This window comes from Anopheles bellator, chromosome 2 (assembly GCF_943735745.2).
Source record: "Anopheles bellator chromosome 2, idAnoBellAS_SP24_06.2, whole genome shotgun sequence".
NCBI lineage: Eukaryota > Metazoa > Arthropoda > Insecta > Diptera > Culicidae > Anopheles > Anopheles bellator.
Window position 1 is genome coordinate 24,632,192 of NC_071286.1, and position 25,924 is coordinate 24,658,115.

General features: G+C 51.2%; 1 protein-coding gene across 1 annotated transcript; it reads left to right on the forward strand.

The window, feature by feature from the left end:
- Window positions 1-1,856: 1,856 nt before the first annotated feature.
- LOC131211668 (TBC1 domain family member 4) lies at window positions 1,857-25,560 on the forward strand. Its single transcript, XM_058205243.1, has 10 exons — window positions 1,857-1,976; window positions 5,654-5,751; window positions 5,896-6,100; window positions 18,464-19,036; window positions 19,103-19,272; window positions 19,650-19,844; window positions 20,427-21,344; window positions 21,408-22,015; window positions 22,086-22,237; window positions 22,310-25,560. The coding sequence occupies exons 1-10, from the start codon at window positions 1,857-1,859 to the stop codon at window positions 23,696-23,698; spliced, it is 4,428 nt and encodes a 1,475-aa protein (XP_058061226.1). The 3' UTR covers window positions 23,699-25,560.
- The last annotated feature ends 364 nt before the right edge of the window (window positions 25,561-25,924 follow it).

A 25,924-nucleotide genomic window follows, 5' to 3' on the forward strand; every position in this document is an offset into this window, starting at 1 on the left:
GAAAGAAAAGCGCCGCTCCCGGATGCGGGACACATGTTTTCCTGACCCACTTTTCCCACGGGTGCACTGGCACTCGTTCGCTCACAAGTGGGGAGTCCTTTGCGAATCTAAATTCTAAAGGGAACTAATCCATTCATCACAGTACATCCCGCTGCGCTATGCTTCGAGCCGACAATGCTGATCACTTAACATTTAACATCGTACATACCTTCGCCCAGGTAACTGAGCGTTCTTTGCTTTCCGCGTGGTATGTTACCTAAGAAAAGAATGAGAAACATATCGAAACAATAAGGCATTGTTGTATAACGACATTTACGTTTAATCCATAGATTAAACTGGGGTTTCTCCAAGAACACGCGAAAGAAGAAACCATCAACCGTCAATTCGAATTCAGTCCACTCTGGGGCACCCTGTCAGCACCGCAGCTGTCATCGCTTTCCCTTTTTCACTAGTGAGAATTTGGTCTCAAAAGGGAATTTCAGTGAGAATTTGGACTTAGGAAGAAAAACGAGCGAGCCAGGCAAAAAACAGAGCTCGGGAACGCAAAAGGGAAATAGGGGAAAGGAATAGGGGAAATAAGGGAAATAGGAAGTCAAAAATCGGGGTTTTTCAATGTTTGCAAACCCACGAAAGAAGCCCGCTGCGAAAGCCGCGGTGTGTGCGGAAAAAGACGGTGTTAACGGTGTGTAATGTGTGTTTTCTGTTTCTCATCTCGCGTGTCCGACGGTGAAAATTGTGCTAAACACTGAGGTTTCCCTGGCCAGTGGCAGTGAAAAGCGCCAGGGGGCGACGATAGAGTCGGCAACGCAAGGGAAACCACGGTCCGGCACGGCAAGGGATTGATTTTTTTCTTACCCACCCTTGGCCTCTTGTTCGTCTTGGAGGATTGCGAACAGCAGCCCTAGCGCGCGGTTACGTAGTGCGGAAAGCAATTTCCTTTTCCATCCCTTCACACGGGGCAATTGCCTGCAGAGTAATTTGCCGCTGCCACGGACGGTCTCTTTCCCCGGAGAACGAAGATGCTTTGCAATTTACGTGTACGTGGTTCGGCGGAGCGCTGTTCGCTCCGTAAGTATTTCTGCTATCGATCCGATTCCAGCGCTCCGGTTCGGTCGGCGAAAATTAGGCCCTAGTCACTTTCACCTTCGAGAAGGTTTTGGATCGAAAATGCGATACTTTCCTTTGAAAATGTAGAAGAAATGCTTATTTGCATCAGTGAAAACCGTGAGTTTGCCCAACGGCGTCACTGTAACACCCCTCTTTTGTTCGTTGGTCAGGTGGGGGAATGTTTTGAATTGTTCGTATCCAGGAACGGTCAAACGCATCTGCTCGTCCGCTGCCTACATTCAGGCGCATTCGTGCTCGGGCGCGGCGCTTCAACGCGTTGCAATGGCCGTCATCATCTCTCGAAGAGGTATAATATTTTATTTCTTCCCCTTTGCGGTGATTGCACTCCGTCAGTGAAACACTAGAAAGTTATTGAAAAAACCGTGTTTAAATAGTTGTGCTTAATGAAGTTCTGTGTGGCAAGCTTCAGTTCAACCGTCGCGTGACAAGTGATAAGTGAAAGACAACACAGAATCTGAAAAATCTTCATCAACCAGCACTCGGGTGTGTGCTGTAAGCATTACAAACGGGGGCTAATCACGCTTAGGCCTTGAGCGTGCGCTCGGATGTTGCTAATGTGGTGCTGTGGGATGCGAGAAGTGTAGGCCATTTTGCAACGTGCACAACGCTCCGGCACAAAGCTGAGGGACAACGGACGGAACCGACCGACCAAGCAGCGCAAAACAGTGGTGGCCGCTGGTAGAAACACAAAGCTGGACCGGAACGCAGCCACGACGACGACCGCAACTATGAAAACCCGCCTGACGACACTGACCTGGAGGGGATCCGCTTCGGTCGATCCCCGGTTCTCGGCGGCCATGCTACCGTGGTCCATTGCCGACATTCGGAACCATGAAAGTTATGTAACGGTAAGTACCCAGCGACGATCCGTTGATAAACTTTTCACAACCCCGCAGCCTGGCGCAGGCTGGCTCGTTGCTGGTCCTTGCGCCATTTACTCGCCCGGTGGTTCCGCGCACCGTACCGACAGCTTGGCGGAACAGACCTTCGGTGGTCACATGCGGAGAAAGCAAGAAAAGGGAAACCGTGGGCAAACTTTCACTCACCGGCAGAAAATGAGAACAAACTCCGCCAACGGGGAAACCAGAACACATCACATGGTATGGCTTTGAGCAGTCAAAAAAGCGCCCCGCGGCCGTCCGGGGCTCGACCAACCATCAAAAGTCCGACATTGGGCTCCGCAACGCAGGGCGTTCCACAACATCCACGCCCCCCCCGGGGGGTGGATGAAGGGCGGCGAAATATCGATTTCCCATCGGCGGAAATCGGTGTTCCAAGGGGCACGCGTTTCGCGATCGGAACCCGGCAAACGCCCCGCGGACTGACCGACGGTGCGGATGATGCTGCTGTTGCTGCTGGTTCTGCTGCGCTGAGTGGATTGACAGACGGAGGCTACCCGTTTATGGCTCTTCCGGTGTTTGGGCCGGGGAACGCGCACGCTGGCAGGTTGCACACCGTAAACCCATTCATCCGCTTAACGAGATTACGTGTTCATCAATTATGAACGAGTTCCAACACCACCGAACACGGTGTAACGACGAATGCGAAATGCGTACCGAAGGGTAGTTCCATTTATTCCCTGAACCGGGCCGTGCAATTTCGCAACCGGATCTCCAGTTTTTGACTGACCAAATTGCAATTTTTGCTCGAAGGGGGTTCCGTAGAACGGACAAAACTAGGGAGTGCAACCAAGTGGCGGGGATTTGACGGAATCTCTCTCTCTCTCTCTCTCTGTCTTGCATTTGCAAGACCCAAATTTGCAACAATCTTTTCTGGTGTGTTTCCGTTCTTTGGTTGACAAAATCTCAATGCAAGTTGAAAAGCCTTAGAGGAACTTGCTGTTTATGGAACGAATTCCATTAGCTTCCAGCCTTTAATCCTTCACCCTTCGTAACGCCACTTTGTGCCCGGAAATTTCTCTTACCAGCCACGGAATACAAAGTTCTGCGCACTTTTACATTATTCTCCGGCCATTTCAGGAGGACCAATCGGTCCCGATAGATCGGGGTGACTTTTAAATTAAATTCAGCGCACGTACCTTACCAGTAACGGAACGGAAACCATCGCGAACCGGGCCTGTCGTCATCCGCGGCAAGACTGACTTGGCCCGACTTGGTGATAATTACAAATTCTGTCATTTAAATGAGCTAATACCATTAGCCTGTGACGGTGGGACGGTGGGAAAACCTCAGCAGATTAATCCCCACGCGGCACGGCCGGCCGTAGAGGAGTTGCTGAAGGTGCTAAACTTTCGGAGTTTTGAATCGTCCTGTTTTTTGGGGTACGCCACTTGTGTTTCGTCGAGAGCCCTCCCGGAGTCCAGAGGGCTCGACCACGTGCGGACGGTAACGCCCCGGCCGAATGCAATTAGAGACAATTTGGACGAACGCGCAAAGAACGAACCACGGCCAAGGGTGCTAGACGGGGACGGGGGGGACCTTATCGTCGGGACAGCCGCAACGTGGGCTCCGGCGCACGGATCATAATGCAGTTATGGCGAAAGTGGTGAGCCCAGTGGGTCGCATTCATCGCTTCTTTTTGCATAACGAAGCGAGAAAAGTTCCATTAGCGTCGGGAGAAAGGCGGGCTTTTTCAAGATCTCGTTCAAGAGGAAGCCGTCCTGGTGCTGCAATAGAACTGCTTCCGTTTTGTTAAGTATCCCCGCCGTCCGAGCGAAAAGCATGGAGTCGGCGCACCGGTGCTCGAGGACCGGGTTACTGTGAAGCGGCCGGGTAGTATTCACACACGTGTGGTCGATTGTTTATAGTGCTTTCCCGTGTACGTATGTGTGTGTCTGTTCTGCGGCGTTTCATTTTAAAATTAATTACCACGAGGCCTTTTTGCGGAGGAACGTTATTAAAATTGTAACGAAACTAACAGGCGCCATGCAGAAAGCTTTTACGGTACCGCTGCCGACGTCAAGTGCACGAGGACACACGGTGGAGAGTGATCAATGGAACCCTCCGCGTCCATAGTTCCTGGTAGCGGAAGCATAATTAAAATGGTTTCCGCGAATTATTGGCAGGCTGATGGAGTTTGAACTGAGCTGAAGAACCAAACATTAATTCCGCTCCTCGGGTTCCGCACAAAGCGGCGCAGTTCCATTTCGAAAAACGGGGGTTGCTCCACAATCTGGTCGTCGGAAAAGCTCTTGAAGCCTGTTCTGTTTCTGCAAACAGAAACTTTTGTGCTCCGCTCCGAAGAGGAAATGGGAAGACAATGTGGTGGGCGCGCTCTACTTTTCAGCCCGCTCCGTTTGATGTGAGGCGATTTATTATGCTCCAGGGACTGTGGCTGTCTACCGCACGTGGCAAATGGAAGGAAATCTGGAAAGATGGCCCGGGGCTCGTCCTCGCGTACAAGGATGGGATGAAGGCAGCCATTTGTGTCGCCGTGGGCCCTTTGGGTGGCTCTAGAAAGAGATTGCGGTTTCTTCCGGCCAACGTCTTCGAGTGCGTTTGTGTGTGGGTGTGTACTCGGCGCGCATCCTTCGACACATCCAATTAGCAGCAGTACGGAACGCCTTCACCGGAATGTCAGTTGTTTTGGGGATTCTGGCGAAGGAAATGACCGGATTTTCATCACAATAAATGTCGCTCGTTATCAGGAGGGCAGGAGACCGGTTGTTGCGGCCCCGTTGTCCTAAACGGGCGTTTCGTCTGAGAATTGGACGAAATAAAAATAAAATAAACTAGTTCTCTGTCTGGTGGGTCAGACGTCGGAGCGTTTTGTCCGTACGAGAGTCTGTTAGAGGCCGCGACACCGGGGTCGTCGGCACTTTACGACAAGTGCCAACTGCTTGTAGGCCGTAAACTGTTCCACTGGATTAAACAGCACCTTTACAGTACCACCCAAACTATGGTCTCGTGATGGCAGGAAGAATGGGGCTCTGGGATGGATCGGGCCACTTTCCGGCTCGCTGGCTCACAACCGTCGGTTTGAATTAAACGTTGCACACATAAACTTCGCTCTGCGAAACGAGGCTTACGTTGGCCGTTTGTGAGATGGAACATGTATTTTCGGTTTGTTGAGACTTTTGTACAAATGATTATGTGCACGGCCTTACACACAGTACGTTCTGTGACATGCTCTATACTTAGTGGATGACGAGTTACACAGTTCTTGAAATTGACATCAACGAAAGCAGCACTGCGCTGTAAACCCGTGGTTTGTCGTTATTATTCAAAGTTTTGATTACTTTTCGATCTGGCGGCCATTTTCTCCGACAGCGAAAGGAGCTACGAAATGTAATCGACACATTCGAAACGACATTTCATTCGGTGAGGATTCTGTAGAATTTGCCTTCTTGGCTGCCTCGGGCGATGGCAATCGAACGCGGACAGGATCGAACTGCAGCCCCCCGTTGAACGGATGCAGCGAAGTGCACGGACATGCACACGGCACGACGGAAATTGAACACATGTCCGCTGGGTGCCGTTGGGATCGATTTATCATCGCGGCACTTTGGAGCTTCCGCTTTCCAATCAATCGAGCCGCATCTCATTCGCCTTTCCATTTCTTTCAGCTATCGGTCGGTGTTGAGGATGGCGTGATGGCAGCTTACAACACGGACTTTGAGCTACAGTTCGAGCACAAGCTGAAGTACATCCTCGGCTACTGCAGGTAAGTCCCTGACTATCGTAGCCCTCTCGGGAGTTGGCCCATTGAAAGTCACCTCAAGCCAGGAGCACCATCATCCTTGACACCTTCTTTGGAATCATGTCGATGAATGTCTTTCTCGCTCTCTCTCTCTTTCTTTCGCCGCAGGGTAATCGTGAAGCAGGAGAAGAGCAAAAAGAATGCCGACTTCCTCATCCCGAAGGCGACCAGTACGCGCCCGCAGCCCATCACGATCGGCAACGACAATATGGCGGAAATCTTTGGGCCCGAGTTTGGGCTGGTGTATCTGCTGAAAACTCCCCAGGACCCACTGCTGCACATACACTTTTATGAGTGTGAAAAGTATGAACAGGTGCGTGAAGCCTTAACGTAACGAACACAGTTCCGGTAGAAGCGATTTTTAAAGGTGCCGATGATGATTGTCCGTTTTTATCAGATCATTCATTTTGGGTAATTTGAAGAAATAGTTGAAGATAATTTCAGTGCCTAATGGCCAGAGTGTCATCCGTTTTGTCAAAATTAATTGCGATCCGTGGATCCGTGGATCCATCCTCGTGCGACGGCGAGCGTATGGCCACAGCACAATCCACGGTTTATGATGATTAATGATCGACCGTAAAAATGCTCAACATTATTCCCCGTGCCTGTGAGCACGCATCAATGAGTCTCCGGCGGAAGTGGAAAGGTTGATGGCTGGCCGCTTCTCCAAAGGGACATGCCGATCCCGTTCCTGCCCTGCCCCGGAAGGAAAGGCTCCATAATCCCCGGGCACTCGATAAACTTTTACCGTTCTTTCGTAGAGTATTATCCGACGGTCGAGCGCTGCTGGCCAACTGCTTGTTGCACAATTGCGTCACGCCAAGCCTTCGACGGAATTCGTAAGGTGTATGGACGGTGAACTCATCAGCACAAAATCACGCAACACGTTCGATGGCTTCATGGTGGCTTCGGTCAGGCGGGCGTGTCGACCAGGCGGGACCAGAATAAACGAACAAATAGACCCGCGGCCCGGCCCGGACCGAACCACTATCTTCGCCCATACCACACAGGCCTTCAGACAGTGCTATCAGTGACCGTATTGTAGTAATCCCCGAGGGCGCCAACCGGAACATAAACCGAATAGCATAAAAAGGTGTCCCGGCCCCCAAGAAGTCGGGGACAAGGGATCGTTACGAGCGATTTCTATGTAAATTATCTCATTAACCACCAGGTCCGGTACAATGCGGGGCCGATCCCCCCCACCCAAAGGGTCAACCTCGGTGTACTCTCTCTCTCTCTCTATCCTCGCTCTTCAAATAGGGATGTGCGCCTGAAATTTCCGGACCGTTGGTCCATCACGTCGAATGGCTTTATCGTCGCCAGACAGATGCGCTGGACACGGGTTTTTCGGGTGCGCGATACTCCAGTCCGGTTCCAGTTTGCCGATTCACTGCACGTTTCGCGGCTGGTGTCAAGTGTGGCGCGTCAAACGATAAGCGTCCACGGTTCGGTCCAAACCGGGCTCATTATCGCAAGTATTGTCCATTGGCCATTCGCCATCGGTTAGGGCGCGAGATGCTGATGAGCTGCCCGACAGAGTCATCATAACGTTAGTCATGGTTTGGACAACACTTGCTGGAAGAAAATATTCCACTACCCAAAAAGAAAAGAATTGGAATTCAAACTCGCCCGAATGCTAATTCATACTTGCTGAACAGAGAAGACACAACCGTTTCACTAGCAATCGGATTGTGCTCCGTCAGGACACACCAAGTGGTGCCAGCAAGTCTTTCGTGTCGGTTCCTGGGTCTGTGGTCCGCAAAGTAAATGGCGGCAGTAAACCTACAGCGCACAGTACCGCAGTAGCAGCAGCAGCAGCAGCAGTGCAAATCAACACCAAATCACCAAACGGCACGGCAATCTCTAGCCATCGAGGCTCGCGTGACTTCTGCCGTGTCCTGTCGGGCGCCCCCGGACGGACCACGGTGCCCTGCTCTCATGGGACCACCGAAAGTTTTGGGCCGCGCCCGCAGCCGAGTGGTTCCCACTGTTGGGTATTGCCTGAAGTGCTTGCCTGCCACCGTGATTTGTGCCCGTGGTCGACCCCGTGTCGAGCCCACCGCACGGCACAACGGTGATGGTGCGTGACTCGTGCTTTTATCGTGAGCTCCCCTTCAGGGAAAGACACTTAAGCTAGGCTGTGGCCACCACACAAAAGGACTCGAAGAACAGGAGGAAAAAAAGGACCACACGGGCGGCTTTTGGTGGCGATTTTGGCAAATCTGTTGAGCCTCAGCCTGGGCGGGGTCGCCGGGTGTCCCCGTGTTGGGTGGGTATTGCATTGGCGTGTAACTAAGTTTCGATTCCCTGATCGGTTGTTAATGCTAGTACACGGGTGCCGGTGCAATTACAGACCCACCGTGTGGTGGAATGTGTGTCCTCGCGATAGAAGAAATAAAGACGGACCAAGAAATCAACGTGGGCAGAGCTAATTGTTGCTCCACGTGGGCCCTGTTGTTGTGGAAGGTACCAATTAGCCGCCTACCGGCCGGTACCTGCGTGGGGCATTAAGGCTCCTCTCGGGATTGGTCACTTTCTGTGCCCAAGCCGTGGGTATGGGTATCAGGCGTAGCTCAGTGTTTCCGTTTTATTGCCCTCATTTTGCGATCCTGTTGGCAGTTGCTATTATCCACCCATCGCTGGAAGGTTGCTTCCTAAGATGGGAACCTACCAATTGGCCGCTGTCTACGAAAGCAACAATCAATCGCTCAACGTTCGCATGTGCTCACGTGGATTGGATCATGTTTAATCTATGTTTATCCATGCTTCGGATGTCTGGGACTGCTACATAAAATACCAAGGTCGTGGACGCACTTATGGTGCCAATCTGTTGGATGGTTTGGGTAAAACGGTTCCGTCTACTGTCAAGCTGTCCTCCGTGATACTAAGAGCCCCACAAAGTGGACCGAATGGTTGACCGTGGGACTTTGCAACAAAGAACGGCACGCACACCACCACAATTGGCCACTGCCTACTCATACACCTCACTGCCCATCGATTGTGACGTCGCACGGAGCGTAGCAGGCCATGCGTTGGAACACGCAGCCATGCTGTGCGGACGACGGCCGTTGAGTGTGTATTTAAATGCTTGCCATCACTCATGACGAAGCGGCGAATCGTAAATAGATTGACACAACCACTGACACATACAGAGGTGCGCAAAAGAAGACGTCCCAATCCGTGGTTTGCGATCGTTTTCGCTGATCTTCCTTCGCGGCGCGGTTTTCACGGTTCCCTGTGCTGTCAGTGTCAGTCTTTCTTTCACCACCGATCGCAGTGGGCGACGATCACCGTCAAAACTTCACTTCAACGCGTGTGGAACACAGTGGAAATTCGATTCGGCTATTATTACGCGTATGATTAGAGCACTATCTGTATATCGCTCCGGGGGCTACGGCGAAGTCCCGGAATGCGAGGATGTGCCTCGAGGAAACGGTGGAAATTAGTTCCTCCAGTGTCAGTGACAGTGACCTAACCCGACTGCAATTATTGTGATAAGCAGTGGGGAAGAAGCGGCACAGTGGTGGGATTTGGTCATTTCCAGCGCACCCGCTCGGTGGCAAGAAATTAATTTTCCTAAGTGCGCACCCGCGGTTTGCGCGAACGTGTCCTTCACGATTGTTCCTTCGCTGTCACGGTGTTACGAAACGGAAAACTTTGGCCCGCGCTTTGGGGCTGATGCTTTTCCCTTCCGGAGCGGATCAGTGTGTCCAGAGGGATAGCTTCCGGCACTTCATCGGACGTGGAGCCACCGATTTCAAGGTGTCTCGGGCGACGGCCGGCCGCTTAATCGGTTTTTCCTTTCGCCCGTAGGGCTTCAGATAAACATTTGCACCGCTTCTTCGGCGTCCAGTTGGGCTGACCCGGCACACCGGGATTGACACCAAGCCGCGAAATCCCTTCCCAAACAGGAGGTGTTTTGGTGCGGGCGAAATGAGAAACGTTCCCATCTTTTGTAACCTCTTCTTTGTGTGGAGCCGTTTTTCTTCGTTTTTCCCGTTTGCCTTCGGTCAGTGCACTTCGGTCGGTGGCGGGTGTCGGTGCGGAAACAGCACCACCCACTGCTGGTGCCAGTGGTGTTGGTGTATTTTTGCCACGCCACGATACGGCACGGCGGCACAGTGTCGTGATTATTTTTAAATAAGTTGATTAAATCAGGCCAACACTCGGTCACGGATTGTTTTCCGCTCGCTCGCGGGCAGCGGTCTTCGAATCTTCGTTTCGCGGGCCAAATGAGCGAAACGGCACACGGTGAAATGTGCGCTCGGCGGTCTCTTTGGTCAGATATTGGAAATGTGAAACAAAATGGTACCGGCCGTGTCATGGTTTTAAAACGTCCAACTTCCTTAACAGATCAGAAACACGGACAACGGATTTCCGTTGATTAGGGATCAGTGTACACTCGAAATGGACACTCTGTTTTGTAGTGCCCCCTAACAAACAACACACTCCAGCCACGTCTTGACTAGACCCCGAGTCGAGTATCGACTCAACTTGCACGGGCGTGTCTGAGGGTGAACTTTTTTCGGCCCACTGACATCACCTTCTCCACATGCGACAGAGCGGCCATTGTGTTTTTCCAGGCAGACAGACAACGCCAGCCCGGTGTGCGGACCGTGGACCGAGTGGGGCCACGCGCCGAGGGCGTTGGAAGCCCCACAAATCAAGTTCAATAGAAAGGCGCTCCGCGCGCTCGGAGCCGGAGTAAACAAATCAATAAAATTGGCATCGAACCCGCGTGTTACGTTGGCGGAGGGACGAGTGCGTAATCGAACGAGAGTGACCGAAGACCGCTAGCAGTGACCGGTGTGTTTGAGTTAATTGGAAGCAATTGGTGCTGATTGAGTGCCGGGAACCGTTGTTTTGTCGCCGAGTCACCGCGGCCATGGGACCGCTCCGACGAAACGTCACCCCGTGTGTGCTCCTGATGTGATGCAAGTGTCGTGAGTGTTTCCGGCGAGGACTGTTTATCTAACTCCTCCAAAGTTTGGAAGCGGTTTGGAGAAAACGAAACGCAGAAAGAAATGTTTACCCTCCCACTGTACAAAGACAACGTCATGATCACCTCCTGGAGTGACGCTTCGTCCTATCGGATGAAGAAAAATGTAAGTAACCGTGGGCTTCGAACGCTCATCATTTCATCGCTAACCTGGCGCCTCCATTCACACGCCCCACCAGGCGTCTCCATCGGCGCACGTGCTGACGGTTGGGTTTTTGATGGTCGCTAGTAAAATGGGCGAATACCAGTATCGCTTTCTGTGGCACTACGTGGAATCGCTCATGTGTTATTCGAGCGAATGATGTGCGGGTCACAATCGATAAGCGCCGTGGTCCGTGCCCAACGCACTTCAGCCGTAAAGCTCATCTCCCAATCGCGCTGATGATCTTCTTTCGTTTTCTTCTCAGACTGAGAGAGTGATTCACTATCAACGAGGAGGACGTGAATCGTTTTACCGGCCATTCGGTCACTGCCTAACCCATTCGGTTGGCCGCCCTGCGTTCGTTCGGTTCACTTCGGTTCGAAAACTTTCCGCAGGAACCGAACCGAAAATTGTATAATTTATTCATGAACCAAAAGCAGCCAGCCTTTTCGAATGCCGGATCAGTGAGTGGAGCACAACAATAGAAAAAAACGGCGAAATCCACTAAAGGGGGGTATGTGTGACGAAGAAAATTCCACCCCAATCGTTGCCGTGTTGGTCCGTGCGAGGGAGTCAGCAGAGCATAATGCACGTTATGTTGCCAACTTTATCACGACCAATTTATCTTTCACCACACGAATGGAGTTGTTATGTTTCGGTCGGTATTCACGGGTAGGCGGGAATCAGTGACCCTTGACGGAGGGACTTGTGGAACACAGAGTGCCAAACAAGAAGTTTACGGCTCGACCCCTTCGCCACTCGGCGAACTTGTTGACTGGTGGTTAATGCCAAGTATTTTTATTCACAAGTCGAAGAGGTGCCCACTTTTTCTATGGTTCGCTCAAACTACTTCAAGTTCATCGATTGTATGCGTTGAAGAAAGATTGGGATTTATTACAGTTCAACCAAACCACGTCTTCTTTTGTTAATTGATCTGGTGAATGCGGAATGCGGAACAATCAGAACCCTATCATAAACCATTGGCACCCTTCGTAAGAGTGAAAGTTCTACCAGACAGACAACAAATCATGTCACAACGAGGCCCAAAACAGTTGACCCCCATCAACCGTTTCAGTGTTTCATTTGTTTCCCCCCAAACTAATGCTCTCTCCATTCTGTTCACAAATTGCGTGTCTGGAGCCCGAGACTGGAGCTAGAAAACAAATTAATAACTGCGGCCGACTTGGGGGAGTTGTCGAGCGCTTGAAGTCTCGTAACGCCCTCTTCTTCATTATGGTGTCAATCATGCGTCTGGGCAGTCCGAAATTCAGGACACCGACCCAAAAGTACCTTTGCAGAAGCTGCGAACAACCGAGCGACGGTTCGATGGACTGTTTGACTGGCGGAAATTGTATATGTTGGCGCTCCAAGTTGTGGTTTTCATCCACAGCCCCAACACTTGGAAGCGAACATTTTCAGTTGTCTGAGCTGTGTTTCTAACAAATGAACTGACAGCTGGCTTTTAATGGCCTCGACAGGCTAATCCACGGTGATATTAAATCCACAGAATGCAACCCCCGATCCTAGCTCTGTAAAGCTTTTCGTCTACTTCCGACTGTGAGCTCCCCAGCTCGGCACTGTTCGGTGTAGTAATCGGTCCTCGGTGCCTAGTTGTCTCCTCACGAACGATCGTTAAACGCCACGAACACAAACACACGGATACAAACGTCCGGGTAGCATCGGGTTCGATGTTGAGTAGGGCGGGAATGGGGATCAAGAGGTTTAACTTTCCTCGCTGTAACCAACACCAGCGACCGTTTTGTAGAAACTATCGGATTCGTTTGTGTGTACCCCGATGTGTTGTGTAAAGCGAGGGTCCGTCTTGAACTTTCATTGAGACCCCTCGTTGGTCCAAAGTGTTTGATTATGCTACGAAATTGAACCACGCTATTCGGGGAAGCATCATTTACAAAAATTGCCGTGGACAGTATAAAGTCAACAGTTTAGTGCCTGAATGTGACCAAATCGGCACAGAGAGAACTCGACATTCTTTCCGACTCGTTTTTCCAAGTAAACTAATAACCCGCCGGGGTCAACTTTAAACCATTTTCGTTTTTATGTTTTCAGTATCGCACACATACACTCACGGTCAAACTGAAACCGTGCTTTCCATATCCGGAATGACCAGAATGCTTCCAACGTGCCCTGCAACGTTCTGCCTAGTCACTGCTTCCGCCATATGCTGGCCAGCAGAGTGGAGAGCCTCCTGTGGGGCCGAACCAACGAATAGGTCTCCGTGGGGTGGTTTAGCAAATTGTTTTCAACAAAAAAGGAAAACGGACCCCTATTGTGATGGAACTGTGCCGAGGACGATGACAGTGGTCTTAGCTTTGCTGTGCGTCCCTGTCCCCCCCCAAAGCAATTCTCCCAAACAGGGCTCCGAAGGGTCACTATTCGGTATATTGATTGTGACAGTAAACAGTGCGGTACGGGGCTTAGGAGCTTTCACCGGGTTTTTGGGTACCGGGTACCCCACAACTCACAAATGGACCGCACGGGCCACTTTGTGTTAAAGTACCGAAAAATTTCACAAGCCACACACAACCCACACCCCCCGAACGGAAAGCATTGAGCCCGACTTTGAAGTCAATCTAAAAATAATGACTTTCTTCGTCCCGTTCCCGAGTGTGTCCGAGCCCAACAGCGGTTGCCACATGAAGGCGGGCGAACAAGCTCGAGCCTGCCATTGGCCGGAGTGATCGCTGTTTGGCATCTTCGGGCTCCTATTGAGATCGATTCGGATCCGAACCGGATCGCAAATCTCTATTTAATGACCATCGACGGATTGCGTCGTACGGAACGGGGCGTCCGAACATTGCGGGCCCTAATAATGATTATGCTGAGTGAAAAAGATTTGCTTCATGAACCGAAGTTCAAGTGTAATTTAAAGATGCTTACAATCGAGTTTGCAGGTGTCGGGCAAGGAACCGACCCTGGACGTACGTGTTCTTCCTTTTTCGTATTAAATCGAAATTTGCTCCACAAGCACGCCCGGCCGTGGATTGCCCACCGGATGTTTTCCCTTCTGATTCGGGCGCTTGAGATGGCTGTATTAATAATTTATCCGTCCAGCGAGCCATTTTAATGAGCAATCAAACGCCAGCCAGCACCTCCTCGGAGATGCATTCATATTAGTGAGTCTTCGTCGTGTCGTTTGGTTTCGCAAATTTTGCTATCGAGTTGTGGCCCCGTAGGTGGAATTCTCACCTCCAGGAAGGAAACAGTAAATAGACGGGGGGAAAAACGCCGCCTTATCCTACGAGAACCTTGCACACAGGCCAGTGCCGTGTTGACCGTGCCGTTGTTTTTATGGGCCGCGGTTTGCCATTGGCAAAGTTTAATGAATATCACATTAAACCGTATTTTATCCGATTAAAAGTGCTCCGTTGGCACCGTTGAAACTGCCGTCGAACGTAATTAGAGTGAGCAAAGCAAAAAAGGTGCAACTGAGCCACGTGTGAGGCCACGTCGGAGCGTGATAAGAGGAGTTGTGGAACTTTTTCGGAAACAAAAAATTCGAAAAAAGTCGCTAAAAGTGCGATCACCGCAGTTATACGTTGTACGCTATGCGGTCATTTGAAAAGTGTCCAATCATAATTTGGTCGGTCACTCCGTGCCACTTTAATTTCTTTCGGCTATTGCCTTTTTCCGTGAGTCCAGTCATCTATCAAAACTACGTCATCAATCCGTGCACACATCAAGCGTCCCCGTCTGCCGGGCAGCGATCGACACCCCTGTCACGTACGGTCCAGTGGTCCTGAGCTTTTTGCCGCTGTTCCGTCACACACAGATTTCTCCCCATTAGTCCGTAATTGGGGTCACAGCTCAGTGCCAGTGGGTCCTGGTGGCCACACACTTTCGGACCAAGGTTTACCTAGGTTATAAAACAGGGTGAGAAAAAAGCGAGACGGGCAGTTTCAGTTCGCTTTGATCGTTCCAAACCTAGAGGGCCACGTGACGGAAGCGAAATTAAATATTAACTCTGGACTCTGCGGAGCACCCGGGGCGCAAGCATAACATCTTGTTCTACCCATTATTATTGGGAAATTGTGTGCCCAGGTGTTTCACAGAGATATAAATAGGCAAAGCCTGGAATTCACCGGAAGAGTGACCACCACTGCTGTGTCTGCGACCGCCCTAGCAGCGCTCGTCCTGTGGCCAATCGTCACCATTGCAGGCGGTGCATAAAAATATCCTTCCATTAATGAACCCATCACATGCCACAGGTATCCCCGGACAGGACGAACCGAAAGCCCGGAAAAGAGTTAAAAATAAACTTGTTGCCTCGTTCCCTCGTTCAGCAGAGCATGATTGATTCTCCCGAAGACTGATGCTGGTTCCGCATGTTGGGGCTCCGGATTTAGGTTGTGTGCGTCTCGGGGCTACACCTTAAATCCATCCCGTGGCTCGGTTTACCCAGGATTATGACAAATCCGATGAAAGGTATCAACACGGAAGCGGGATTTAATTTAAATCCCATGCGGAAATGCGAGTCGATTTTCCAGCAAGAAGGTTGCGATATAAAGTGTTTGAGTTGGGTGCTCCCTTCTGTCGGTGTAAAAGGTATGCCGAAAGGTGTAAGAAATGATACCAAAAGTTTAAATTACTATCACCTTTCGAAAGACCTTCTTGGGTCAGAAGAATTTCAAAGTTCGTTTTCTTGCGCTCCGGACTCAGGACACACGGGCCCGGGGCCGAATCTTCATAACGGAGACGGACCGGCGGCACAAAACCTGCCTAAAATATGACGTCGATGCCGGCGCGTTGGTTCGTTGCCTCTAGCTATAACCTTTCTTTCGACAAACGGAGCGAATCAATAACAAGCTGCAGAACAAGCTCACCTTCAGATGACCCGCAGCAGTCGCTCTTAGCCAAAGTGAAGTGAAAACGGAGCCCGTTTGACAGACGCAAATGAAGACGTGGTCTATCTTTCGGGGCAAGACGCAAAACGTCATTTAGACTCCCATTTGTGCCCTTCAACAAATACGCGAAGAGGGCAAAAGCCCTCGCAGCACGGCGAACGTTGACAAATCACTTCAATCTCTGGCCGTCTAGTGGCGTCAGCGTCGGTTTCAGCTCGGCAACGCCACCAGTGCCGCCGGGAGCCATCGCCCGCCACCGTCAAGGGGCACCAGCGGAAGCAGAACAATGAAAATTCAATTACGTCTAATTAAATCACAAGTTTCCATGTTCTTCTCCGACGGCGAAGGAAACGCAACGTAAGTACGGCTTTGGCGCAAGGCAGTAAGCAAGGCCAGAATCGTTCGGGGGCCGCCTCAAAGCTCGATTAGTGTCCTCAGGGAAGAGAAAGCTCCTGATTCGTGCTGTGTTAAAAAACGAAACGTAGAGCATCATTCGACCCCTGGTAAGGTTTCTTCGGGTTGTCCCATCTACCCCCCCGGGGACCGTTTAGAGGCCAACCACACACAGAAAGAGGCCCATCGGGACCAACACCCCTGAAAAGGGTACATACAAAAATCATTATCGGCCGAGAGAGAGAAGATGCTGGCGCTCCGGACGGTATGAAAGCCAATCTTTATCGCTTTTCACCGCCGTTATGGAAATGCGTAATCGGAGGTAGTCCGCCGTCTGGCCGATGCTGGCTGTTGTTATGAGCTTCTTACACCGGTCTATCGCTGCTCGACCGCTCGTGTCTTGTCGCCGCTGTGTAAGTGGGTTTATTTTTGGGTACAAAACCTAGCGGCACGCGTGGACATGTGGAAGACACGTGGGTTTCGGGGTTTCAAAAATGGGAAATAAAAAAGGGAAACGAATTGTAATACGCATTTAGTGGCGCGAAATGAATTCTTGCCACAGGTACTCCCCTTTAACCTTGCATGAGGCCGGTGGGAAGTGATTTGTTTTCCTAAATGATCCCACAAACGGGGGCCAATTCTTCACCATGCTCCGGGTTTGAGGTTTAGTCGCACAGGAAAAGATACAATTTTCTAATACAACACCAATAATATGAAATGATTAATGGAGACCGAGGCATGAATGTTAAAGTTCCGAAGAACAAAACAAAATTCAGAGACCCACGGGGGTCGGCCAAGTTGTGGTAGGTTCGCGAATCTTTCAACGCGCACAACTTGGCTTTTCAAACTTATGTGTAGCAATTACTCATCGCTTTATCGGAAACTCCGGATGAACTTCGTAAAACATTCGGATGAAAATTTCCCAATTGATCGTTGAGTGTTCTCGAAGCAAAGACAGACTATGTTGCGAAAGAAAACATTGCAAAGTTTCTAAAAGTAGTACGCACCAACGCAGCACCGTCGCGACGAGATGACCTTACGGCTAACATCTTTCAACCCTTCGGCATCGATTCGGTCATTTGTTTACGGCATTGGCAGCCGTTAGCCTGGCAGTTGCCTGTTAGTTTGCGACACAAACTACATCCACCATCGGGGTGCACCCAGAAAGTGTAGAAGGACATGACGAACGGTGTAACATTTTTGAAACAAATTAGTCTTAAGCTAACCTCACATAGTCCAGTGGTTGTTCTACGTCCAGTCGTACATCGAATATTAAAACACTTTTGTCGGCATTCGCAGTTGAACTGAAATCGGCTTGGATTCGGCTGAAAACCGAGATGAAAAATGTTATTAATAATGCAAGTAATGTAAATGCATTTTAGCGAATCATTTACTCATTCACTATATTTACCTTGATGGATTTTCAGTCGAAAGACAATGTTCAGTAGATGTTTATCCTACGCTGTCTTTATCATCGCCAAACCAAGTAAACATGTTGACCCCAATGAACGTTTGTTTTGTTTCCAAAATTCCACATTGGACAGCAACTCTTTCACTCGGCAGCAAGTCTCTAGAGTCTCTAGGTGCACCGCTATAAATAACATCTGCGAGCGCTGGCTCTCAGTATCCTCACAAATAGGGTGGCCCAAATGGGAGTCGCGGTCACGTTTGAATCGATCACAAAATAAACTAACACAAAGCGCTACTAAACGGCCGGCCTCAGACTTTCTCTGCCGAGCGAGCTGAGCGTGGATCACGTGTTTAGGTGAGCGATTGCGATGCGCGTTGCGTCGCGTTGCACCGTGTAAGTGACTGGAACTTTAACCTCAACTAACGTCCCCTAGACCGCGCCGTGGCAAATGGGGGGGGGTGCTTTTCGCGCATCGATTCTCCCGGACAAAAGGGGGATGCTGGAAATAGAAACACACTCCACCACAACCACCACCACCATGTGGACTGTTCAGTTGACTTTGGTTCAAGTGCAACTAGAATTGCATAGCGGCCAGAGTGCTCTGCTGCTGGAACGAGACGAAGCGACAGACAAACGACAATGAGGAAGGTTTTGTTTGGTCTTTTTATGGGGCGTTAATTATCGTCAAGCTATTCGCCCGCGGCCACTCAACGCACGGCACTCTCTAGTCAGTCAGTCCGCTAGCGATCAGTAGCTATATCGAGTCGGTTCGTTGTAATAACAAACATTTGAAGGGTGGGTTGCCGTTGCATCTACAGTTGGCAGCAGGCAGCACTGATTGTGTTTCGTATTGTTCTGTTCGCCCACAGATGGCCGAACTGTTGCAGCAGATGCGGGACCCGTCCACGATCGGGGCTGGCGGATCGGTAGGCAGCATACCGCAGAGTATCGTGTCGTCCAACGCGAACGCGAACGATCTGCAGAAGGCCCTCCGCAGCCAGGGCGTTCACTCGACGCCCGCCTCGAACCTGAAGCTCTCGGAACAGATGCGCCACGCACAGCACGATGGCAGCCCGACGTTGGCTTACCAACAGGGCAACGGTCACCACGGCAGCCACCAGCCGTATCACCAGAACGGTGCTGGGCCACACCGGTTGGCCACCTCCAAGAGCTTCTCGGGCGGGCTGAACCACTCGGCGAGCGGGGCAGGTGGTTTGGCGGCGGCAGCGGCCGCTGCCACCGGTGGCTCCAGCATCTCGTCCAGTCTCTCCTCGCTGCCGGACATCTCCGCCAACAACTCGCAGTTCTTCGAGGTGCTGTACGTGGGCAAGATCAAGGTATCGCACAAGCGCGTCCCGTACACCTTCATCGACGACGCGCTACCCAAGTTCAAGGCGTACGATGCGGAGAAGCTTCGCCAGCAGCTGGAAGCCTCCCGGAAGGTACGTTAGCGGCTCTCACTCTACGGTGCCTACGGTGCTAATCCGTTCGCTCGCCTCTTTCGACAGAGCGCCGGAGGTGACAGCAATGGTGATGGCAACGGGAAACTGGGCGCGTTGGTGGTCGAGAAGGACCCATTAGTGCCGCGGTCAACACCACCACCGTCCACTGACGATCCGCCCGAATCGGTCTTCCAGGGACGACGCGTCAGTCAGTTCGATCTTCCGGTGAAGAAAATGTAAGTAACACCTTCACCTACGCTCTAACGCCCGTCAATTACGACCAACGAGGCGCACGTGTGTTGTGCTGGGTTGATAGTGTGAGTTACGCGAGCCACCGAGCACATACCGCAGTCCCCGAGGTCAACAAGCGAGGTCACCAGCGTGGGACTGGTTTTCGAACCAAAATGGCGGCCAAATGATTAGTAATTCCTGACGCGCATTCGAATCGGTTGCCTTTCCGAGTGCACCGTTACTGTGCCTGTACCTGTAGAACCGTAGTTAGTGGCCATCGTAATCAGTGGCACCGAGACACACACACACAAACACATGCGCACACACAAAAACCCTTATACCCATCTCTCGTCTCCATCTCGATTACGTTCATCTCTCACAGTGAGGACGGTGCCAAAGAGGCAAGCAATAGTGCGCCAGTCTCCGGTGGCGTTGGTGGTGGTGTCGGTAATGGTGTCGGAGAGGGGCCACTCGTCGGGGATACAGTTAAGGATACGCAGCAACTCCAGCAGCAGCAGCAACAGCAACACCCGACGATGGTAGCACCGGCCCGAGACGGCAAGTCGTCGGATGAGGAGTAAGTGGCCAATGGTCCATTTCCCGTGATTATTAGCGGCGGGGTTCATTCACGAAGTCAGTTCGAACGTACACGGTCACCACTAGCTCTGCAGCACTCAGGCTTCTATGGGCCTTCGACTTCGTTATCACCTCTGCCGTATTATTTTCGCCCATTTTCACCATCTCCATCTTCCGTTTGTGGCATGCGAGCTGTTAGCGTTAATGTCTTCCCAAACGTCCGGAGTGCGATTCGAGCGGACTACTAGATTGCTTCTAGAGCCCCAACCACCCCGTGGTTATTACCATTTGGAATGCCCAATCCAATCATAGCCTACTAAAGACACCCATACACAGCCTGCTGCAGAAGAGCGACGCTTTCAGTCACTGTCTTATAGAACCGATCGAAATGTTATTAAAAACTATTTGAAAGCCTCTTTACAAGTCACACGATATTTTTTGGGGACATTATGTTATTGTTTAATTTATAGTCGCGCTGCTCCTCGCAGACCGAATCGCGCATAGCTTCACTAACAGTTCTCAAATTGGACGGTAGTGCCGGCAAAGTATGAAACACTATTGACCATTCCCCCGTATCCTGCAGGGCACCGGTGCGCCGTGATCGATCCGCGTCGATCGGTTCGCTGCCGATTGTGGAGCAGAACCGGACGATGGTGTTCCTGATCGGGCAGAGCGATCTGCGTTTGATCAGCCCCGACCGGAAGCAGGTGCTGCTACACAAGGGATTCCGCGATGTGGCCAGCTGTGCCCAGGGACAGAAGAATGCGGACCACTTCGGTATCATCTGCCGGGACGTGAACAATGACGGTTACATCGGGTACGTGTTCAAGTGCCAGTCGGAGCAGGTGGCGGACGACATCGTGATGGCGATCTCGCAGGCGTTTCTGGCCTGCTCGGAGCAGAAGCAGAAAGACCGGGCTGCGGCCCAGATTTTCTCCTGCGAGCACTGCCCGATGCTGTGGTACCACAAGCTGTGCACCGATATTGAGGGGCTGAGCGACAAAAAGACACAGTATATGATTTTCAAGCGGATCGACACCACGCTGACGGACGACGAGCAGCGGCTGCTGATGGAGAAGTACCACGGGGCCGAGGAGGCTGCCGGGCACAGTATCGGCGAGCAGAATCAGTTCCTGATGATGCTGCTGCGGGCGCACTGTGAGTCGAAGCAGCAACGCCACGTGCACGACACGGTGGAGAATCGAACCGAGTTTCTGAATCAGTATCTCGGCGGGAGCGGCATCTTTATGAAGGCGAAACGATCGTTGACCAGCTCGTTCGATCATCTGCTCAAGCGACGCACCAGCCGGGATGACTTTGTGGCTGGTTCTGCGGGACTGAAGGATTCTGCGTCGGCCGGAGAGCTGAAGGAGGGCAGCTTAGAACCGGTACCAAGGGCCAGGGCCTCGACAATCGGCTCCAGTCCGTCGATGGGGCGCATGAACTCGGATTTCGGACCCGGCACACAAGTTCCCCAGCTAAAGTCCCCGATGATGGATATGTAAGTCACGCACCGGGCACGCTTTCGCACCTAAAGCTCACGATGCTTGTTCCCTTCTTTCAGCTTCATTAAGGTGGGAAACAGCCCGCGGGAGCACAGTACCGGCCACACGGGATCGTGGCGTCAGGCGATGCTGCATCGCGTCGTGACACCGTCGAAGGCGATGAAAAGTGGCACGGAAGAGTACATGTCTCCGCTGCGAACGCCGTGCGGTCAGTTGGCGGGGGGTGCGAAGAAGCGCACGCGAGAAGAGTTGCGCGAACTGTGGCGCATCGGCATCAAGCAGACGATCATCCTAAACCGCATGGACAAGGAGAATGCTCACCTGCAGGCGCGCCAGAACGAGATCAAATCGAACGAAATCAAGCGCATCAAGCTCGAGTATGACGAGATAACGGTCTGTGATAAGCGATCGGCCGAACAGTGGGACGCCTTTCTCGAGAAGGCTTCCGGTGGGACGTCCGCTCGGGCGAACCAATCGCTGCTGTACCAGGCGATCAAGAATGGGGTACCACGCACGAAGCGTGGCGAGATCTGGATGTTCCTGGCGGAACAGCACGTACACCATACGGCCCCGGTTGATACGACCAACTTTCCGAACTTCAACACACCGTACCAAGTGCTGCTGAAGAATCTGACCGAGCACCAGCACGCGATATTCATCGATTTGGGTAAGGCACAGCGAAGTGACCTCGAAAAGCAGGAGGGTGAAGTGAAAAATTAATTCCTTCGACATTGCAGGACGTACCTTCCCTGATCACAAGTACTATAAGGATGCGCTGGGCATCGGACAGCTGTCGCTGTTCAATCTGCTGAAGGCGTACTCAATCCTCGATCCGGAGCTCGGCTATTGCCAAGGGTTGGGATTTATTTGTGCTGTACTGTTACTCCACGTAAGTCCTTAATAAACGTTGGCCAGACTTTCGTCACATTTATGTTTGCTTCCTTTTCTAACCGCTCTAAAGCTCGAAGAAGCGGACGCCTTCGATCTGCTGAAGCATCTCATGTTCCGCCGCCAGATGCGGGCCAAGTATCTGCCGGACATGAAACAGTTCCAGCTGCAGCTGTATCAGCTGTCCCGCCTGCTCAAAGACCATATCCCGGAGCTGTACGATTGGTTCGATCAGCACGACATCTCTCCCACACTATACGCGGCTCCCTGGATACTGACTGTCTTTAGTTCGCACTTCCCGCTCGGTTTCGTCGTGCGCGTGTTTGACCTACTCTTTCTCGAGTCGTTCGACGTCATCTTTCGCTGTGCGATCGCACTGCTGGAAGTGCACAAAGAGGCGCTACTGCAGCGGGACAACTTCGAGGACATTATGAACTACCTGAAGAACGTGATCCCCAAGATCGATGGCAGCGTGATGGAGAAGGTTTTTCGGAATGTGTTCCAGTCCGATTTCTCGCGTCAGCTGATCGAATACCAGGTCGAATATAATGTGCTGCAGGAGGAGATGACGTCCCAGAACCACCAGCTACTGAGCTACAATCGGCTGAAGGAGGAACACCAGCAGCTGGACACGCAGTTCCAGTTCGCTCAGTCGAGCTTGATGCAGCTGGAGAAAACACGGCTGGCGCAGCACGACCAAATACAGTCCCTCCAGACGCAGGTACAGACGCTCGAGAACACCGTCCACACGCTGGCGCGCTTCATCGAGCAGACGGTCGAGGCCAAATCGGACTCCGTGCTGCCCGGCGAGATCTGCCGCATTCTGGAGCAGGTGCAGGATTTTCAGCAACAGCAGCAGCAGCAGCTACAAGCGCAAAAGAAACGATCACCGATATTCGTCGATCGGAAGATCGGGAAATCCATATCGTTCAACAGCAACCTCGGGCTGGCGCTGAACGTGCTGGAGGAAGCCAACGAGCAGGACGGCTCGGGTGGCCCAGGTGGTACCGGGACACCGACGAAGAAAAAATCCTATTTTCCGAACTCCTTCAATCAGATCCGACAGCAGCGGGCGACCCTGTGGCTGCACAAGCTCGAAGAGTGCAACACCAGCCCGGAGCACGGCACGGGCACCCTGTCGTCGTCGGGTTCGTCGTCTGGCGTGAAGGTCACCAACAGTGACGACAGTGGCATTGCGACACCGATCAGCCCACAAATGCACGCACCCTCGACGACCCCGATGGTGGCCGAAAGCAGACCCCTGGTGCCAGTGTCGGTACCAGGGGTCTTCGACAGCCATCCGCTGAGCAGCTGCGGCGATGTGGCCGTCCAGTACAACGGGACAACGCAGCTGAAATCGTTGAAGCCCCGGGTACAGTCGCGCCACGGCTCCGTATCGTCATTCGTCAGTGAGGTGGGCAACGCCGAATCGCGGCCCCAAACCGTCACGGATCGAAGTTAACGGCCGACACGGAGTGATGCTACCGGCAGGGAAGGGTAGAATAGTGAGCAAACGGGATCTCTGCCGTGATGCAGCAGGATTGCTAGAGGTAGCAAAAGAAGAATCATCTTTGGCTAGTAACGATCAGTTTACCCCGACGAAGCTTAACACTGTTTGGTAACCGACACACTGGCGGCAACGCTGCCACGCCATTCCAGCAACGGATGTGTTCTTTACAACCACGATCTTCCAGGATTCGTTTCGGTTGGCGGAAGATGTCTCCAGACAAAACGTACCCCAGATTAGTGCTCCCCTCCGTCGAACCTTTTTCTGTGGCAATCGAAATTAAGCTGCCGACGTGTGCGAGGCGTGCCACGGGAAATCTTGTTCACTGGCTTGTGGTAATCCTATCCCGGACGGAACGGACAATTGTATACAGTGATGTAGCTAGTGGCAGCTCAAGCATCCGCTTAGTATGCGGTAAGTAGAATTGGTTACTCAAAACAAATGTTAGCCTATGCTAGGAATCGATTTACATTCTCGCATACCGTTCGATCTAACCAAACAAAAAAAACAATTTTACTACAACGTTAGTTTGTCCCTCCCGTGTGCTGCCCTGCCCTACGTGGTGGACACGCGTAGAAGAGAATGAAGTGCATCTACATTAAAAATTAGTGAGAAAGATACTAGCCTATTGTGAATGGAAAACCATACTACTACCCTATTTATCGCTTTTGCAACCAGAATTATAAGAGAAAAGCCATACGCTCGACAGAAAAAAAGAGAAAACAAACCACAAAACTCTGTAACCAAACCCAACGCCAGCAATTGCTTCGTACAATTTATGAGTGTGACAGTAGAGCAGGGAAACGTTAGAAAACTAGCGACTTCTACTCCCAGTAAATGAAGTACCCTCCTCGAGTCCCTACGGACAAGCTAACGTGCGGCCGTGTACTTAACTGTGGGCGCCAAAAATTGTGTTGTAAATTTCAACAGTCATAATTTGCACATGGAAAATCCCGCTTCAGAAGTCCCCCCAAGTGTGATTAGAGCTGTAGTAAGATAGAAAGGATACATATATATATTTTGGTATACATTTAAATTGCTCTAACTGTGCGCGCAATCGAAACAATAGGCGACTGTAGTCCACAGCTACAGTATTGCAGAACATTCGGCACGTACCGTTTTATTGTCTGCATAATCCAAATTTGTGCTCCTCAAAACAACATGTAGCCGCTCCCAACGCACTGGCGAGGGAAAATGTGTATAACCAGTCCGCAGCTTACTCGTGCTTCTTATTGCCAATCAAAGTTGTTTAGAAAATTGCTACATTCAGGCGTGCCCTCAACCGGTGGCATACGTCCAGGGGACTGTCGTGGATTAAATCGCGAACAATTGTAACTAAAACCTACAAACTCAGCTCTGCAGCGTTGTATCCAGCCATCCTATTCTTGGCTAGTGGCAAGCCAATCGTTCGTTCAATCGCATACTTTTACGTTGACAATAGCTATGTTCGAGCTTTACAGAGACCTGCGATGGGAGCGAAGGATACGACACCCCAGTTCTGGTGGTCCGTATGCTTCGTTTCGTTCGTGTAAATGCGTACATTTTTGCTACCGACGGTAGCAAAAAGGACCTCATGTATCGGGCCCTCTCCATTTTAGCTTTAGGTTTTATTGTTATGTTGTTTTGTTTTAACTTTTTAGTGTTATAAATAAGTTTCATTAAAATGCCTACCGAGTTGTTCGATTCCCACGGGACCCTAATATCACGCTTTGGAAAATGAAAAAGAAACAAAAAACTACACAAAAATAATAACACCATCTCACGGCTGAAATTATTTAGATCGATATATGATAAGGAACGTGACAGGAAAAATAAATTCCGACATATAGCAGATTGTGTTTATGGTTCGTGTTTCTTTTTTTGAATACTGTTCACATTTGCTTCCGCTTTCTGGTGGGACACTTTTTACCGCATGTTCACCAATTTATTTCTCTTTCCAAAATTTGATTCCGACTGGCGCACGATTGCCATGTTTGCTTCCCTGATGACTGACGCAAGGTGATGAAAATCGTGAAAGAAAATGAATTCGGTGGAACTTTCACGCCACGCAACCCTTCAGCGGCTTCGCAGTAGTAATAGATAGAGAAAGAGAGAGAGAGAGAGAGAGAGAGAGAGCTGAAGGAATACTAGTTTCGAGTTTAGTACGCTGCTAAGTTTTTATGTTTTCTCACTCACCAACCC

What these genes read in the sequence shown, in the direction of transcription:
- LOC131211668 (XM_058205243.1), top strand. Translation starts at nt 1,857, where the DNA reads ATGAAAACCCGCCTGACGACACTGACCTGGAGGGGATCCGCTTCGGTC. An exon ending in ACCATGAAAGTTATGTAACG is followed by an intron (nt 1,977 to 5,653) that starts GTAAGTACCCAG and finishes CATTTCTTTCAG; the next exon opens with CTATCGGTCGGTGTTGAGGA. An exon ending in AGTGTGAAAAGTATGAACAG is followed by an intron (nt 6,101 to 18,463) that starts GTGCGTGAAGCC and finishes GTTCGCCCACAG; the next exon opens with ATGGCCGAACTGTTGCAGCA.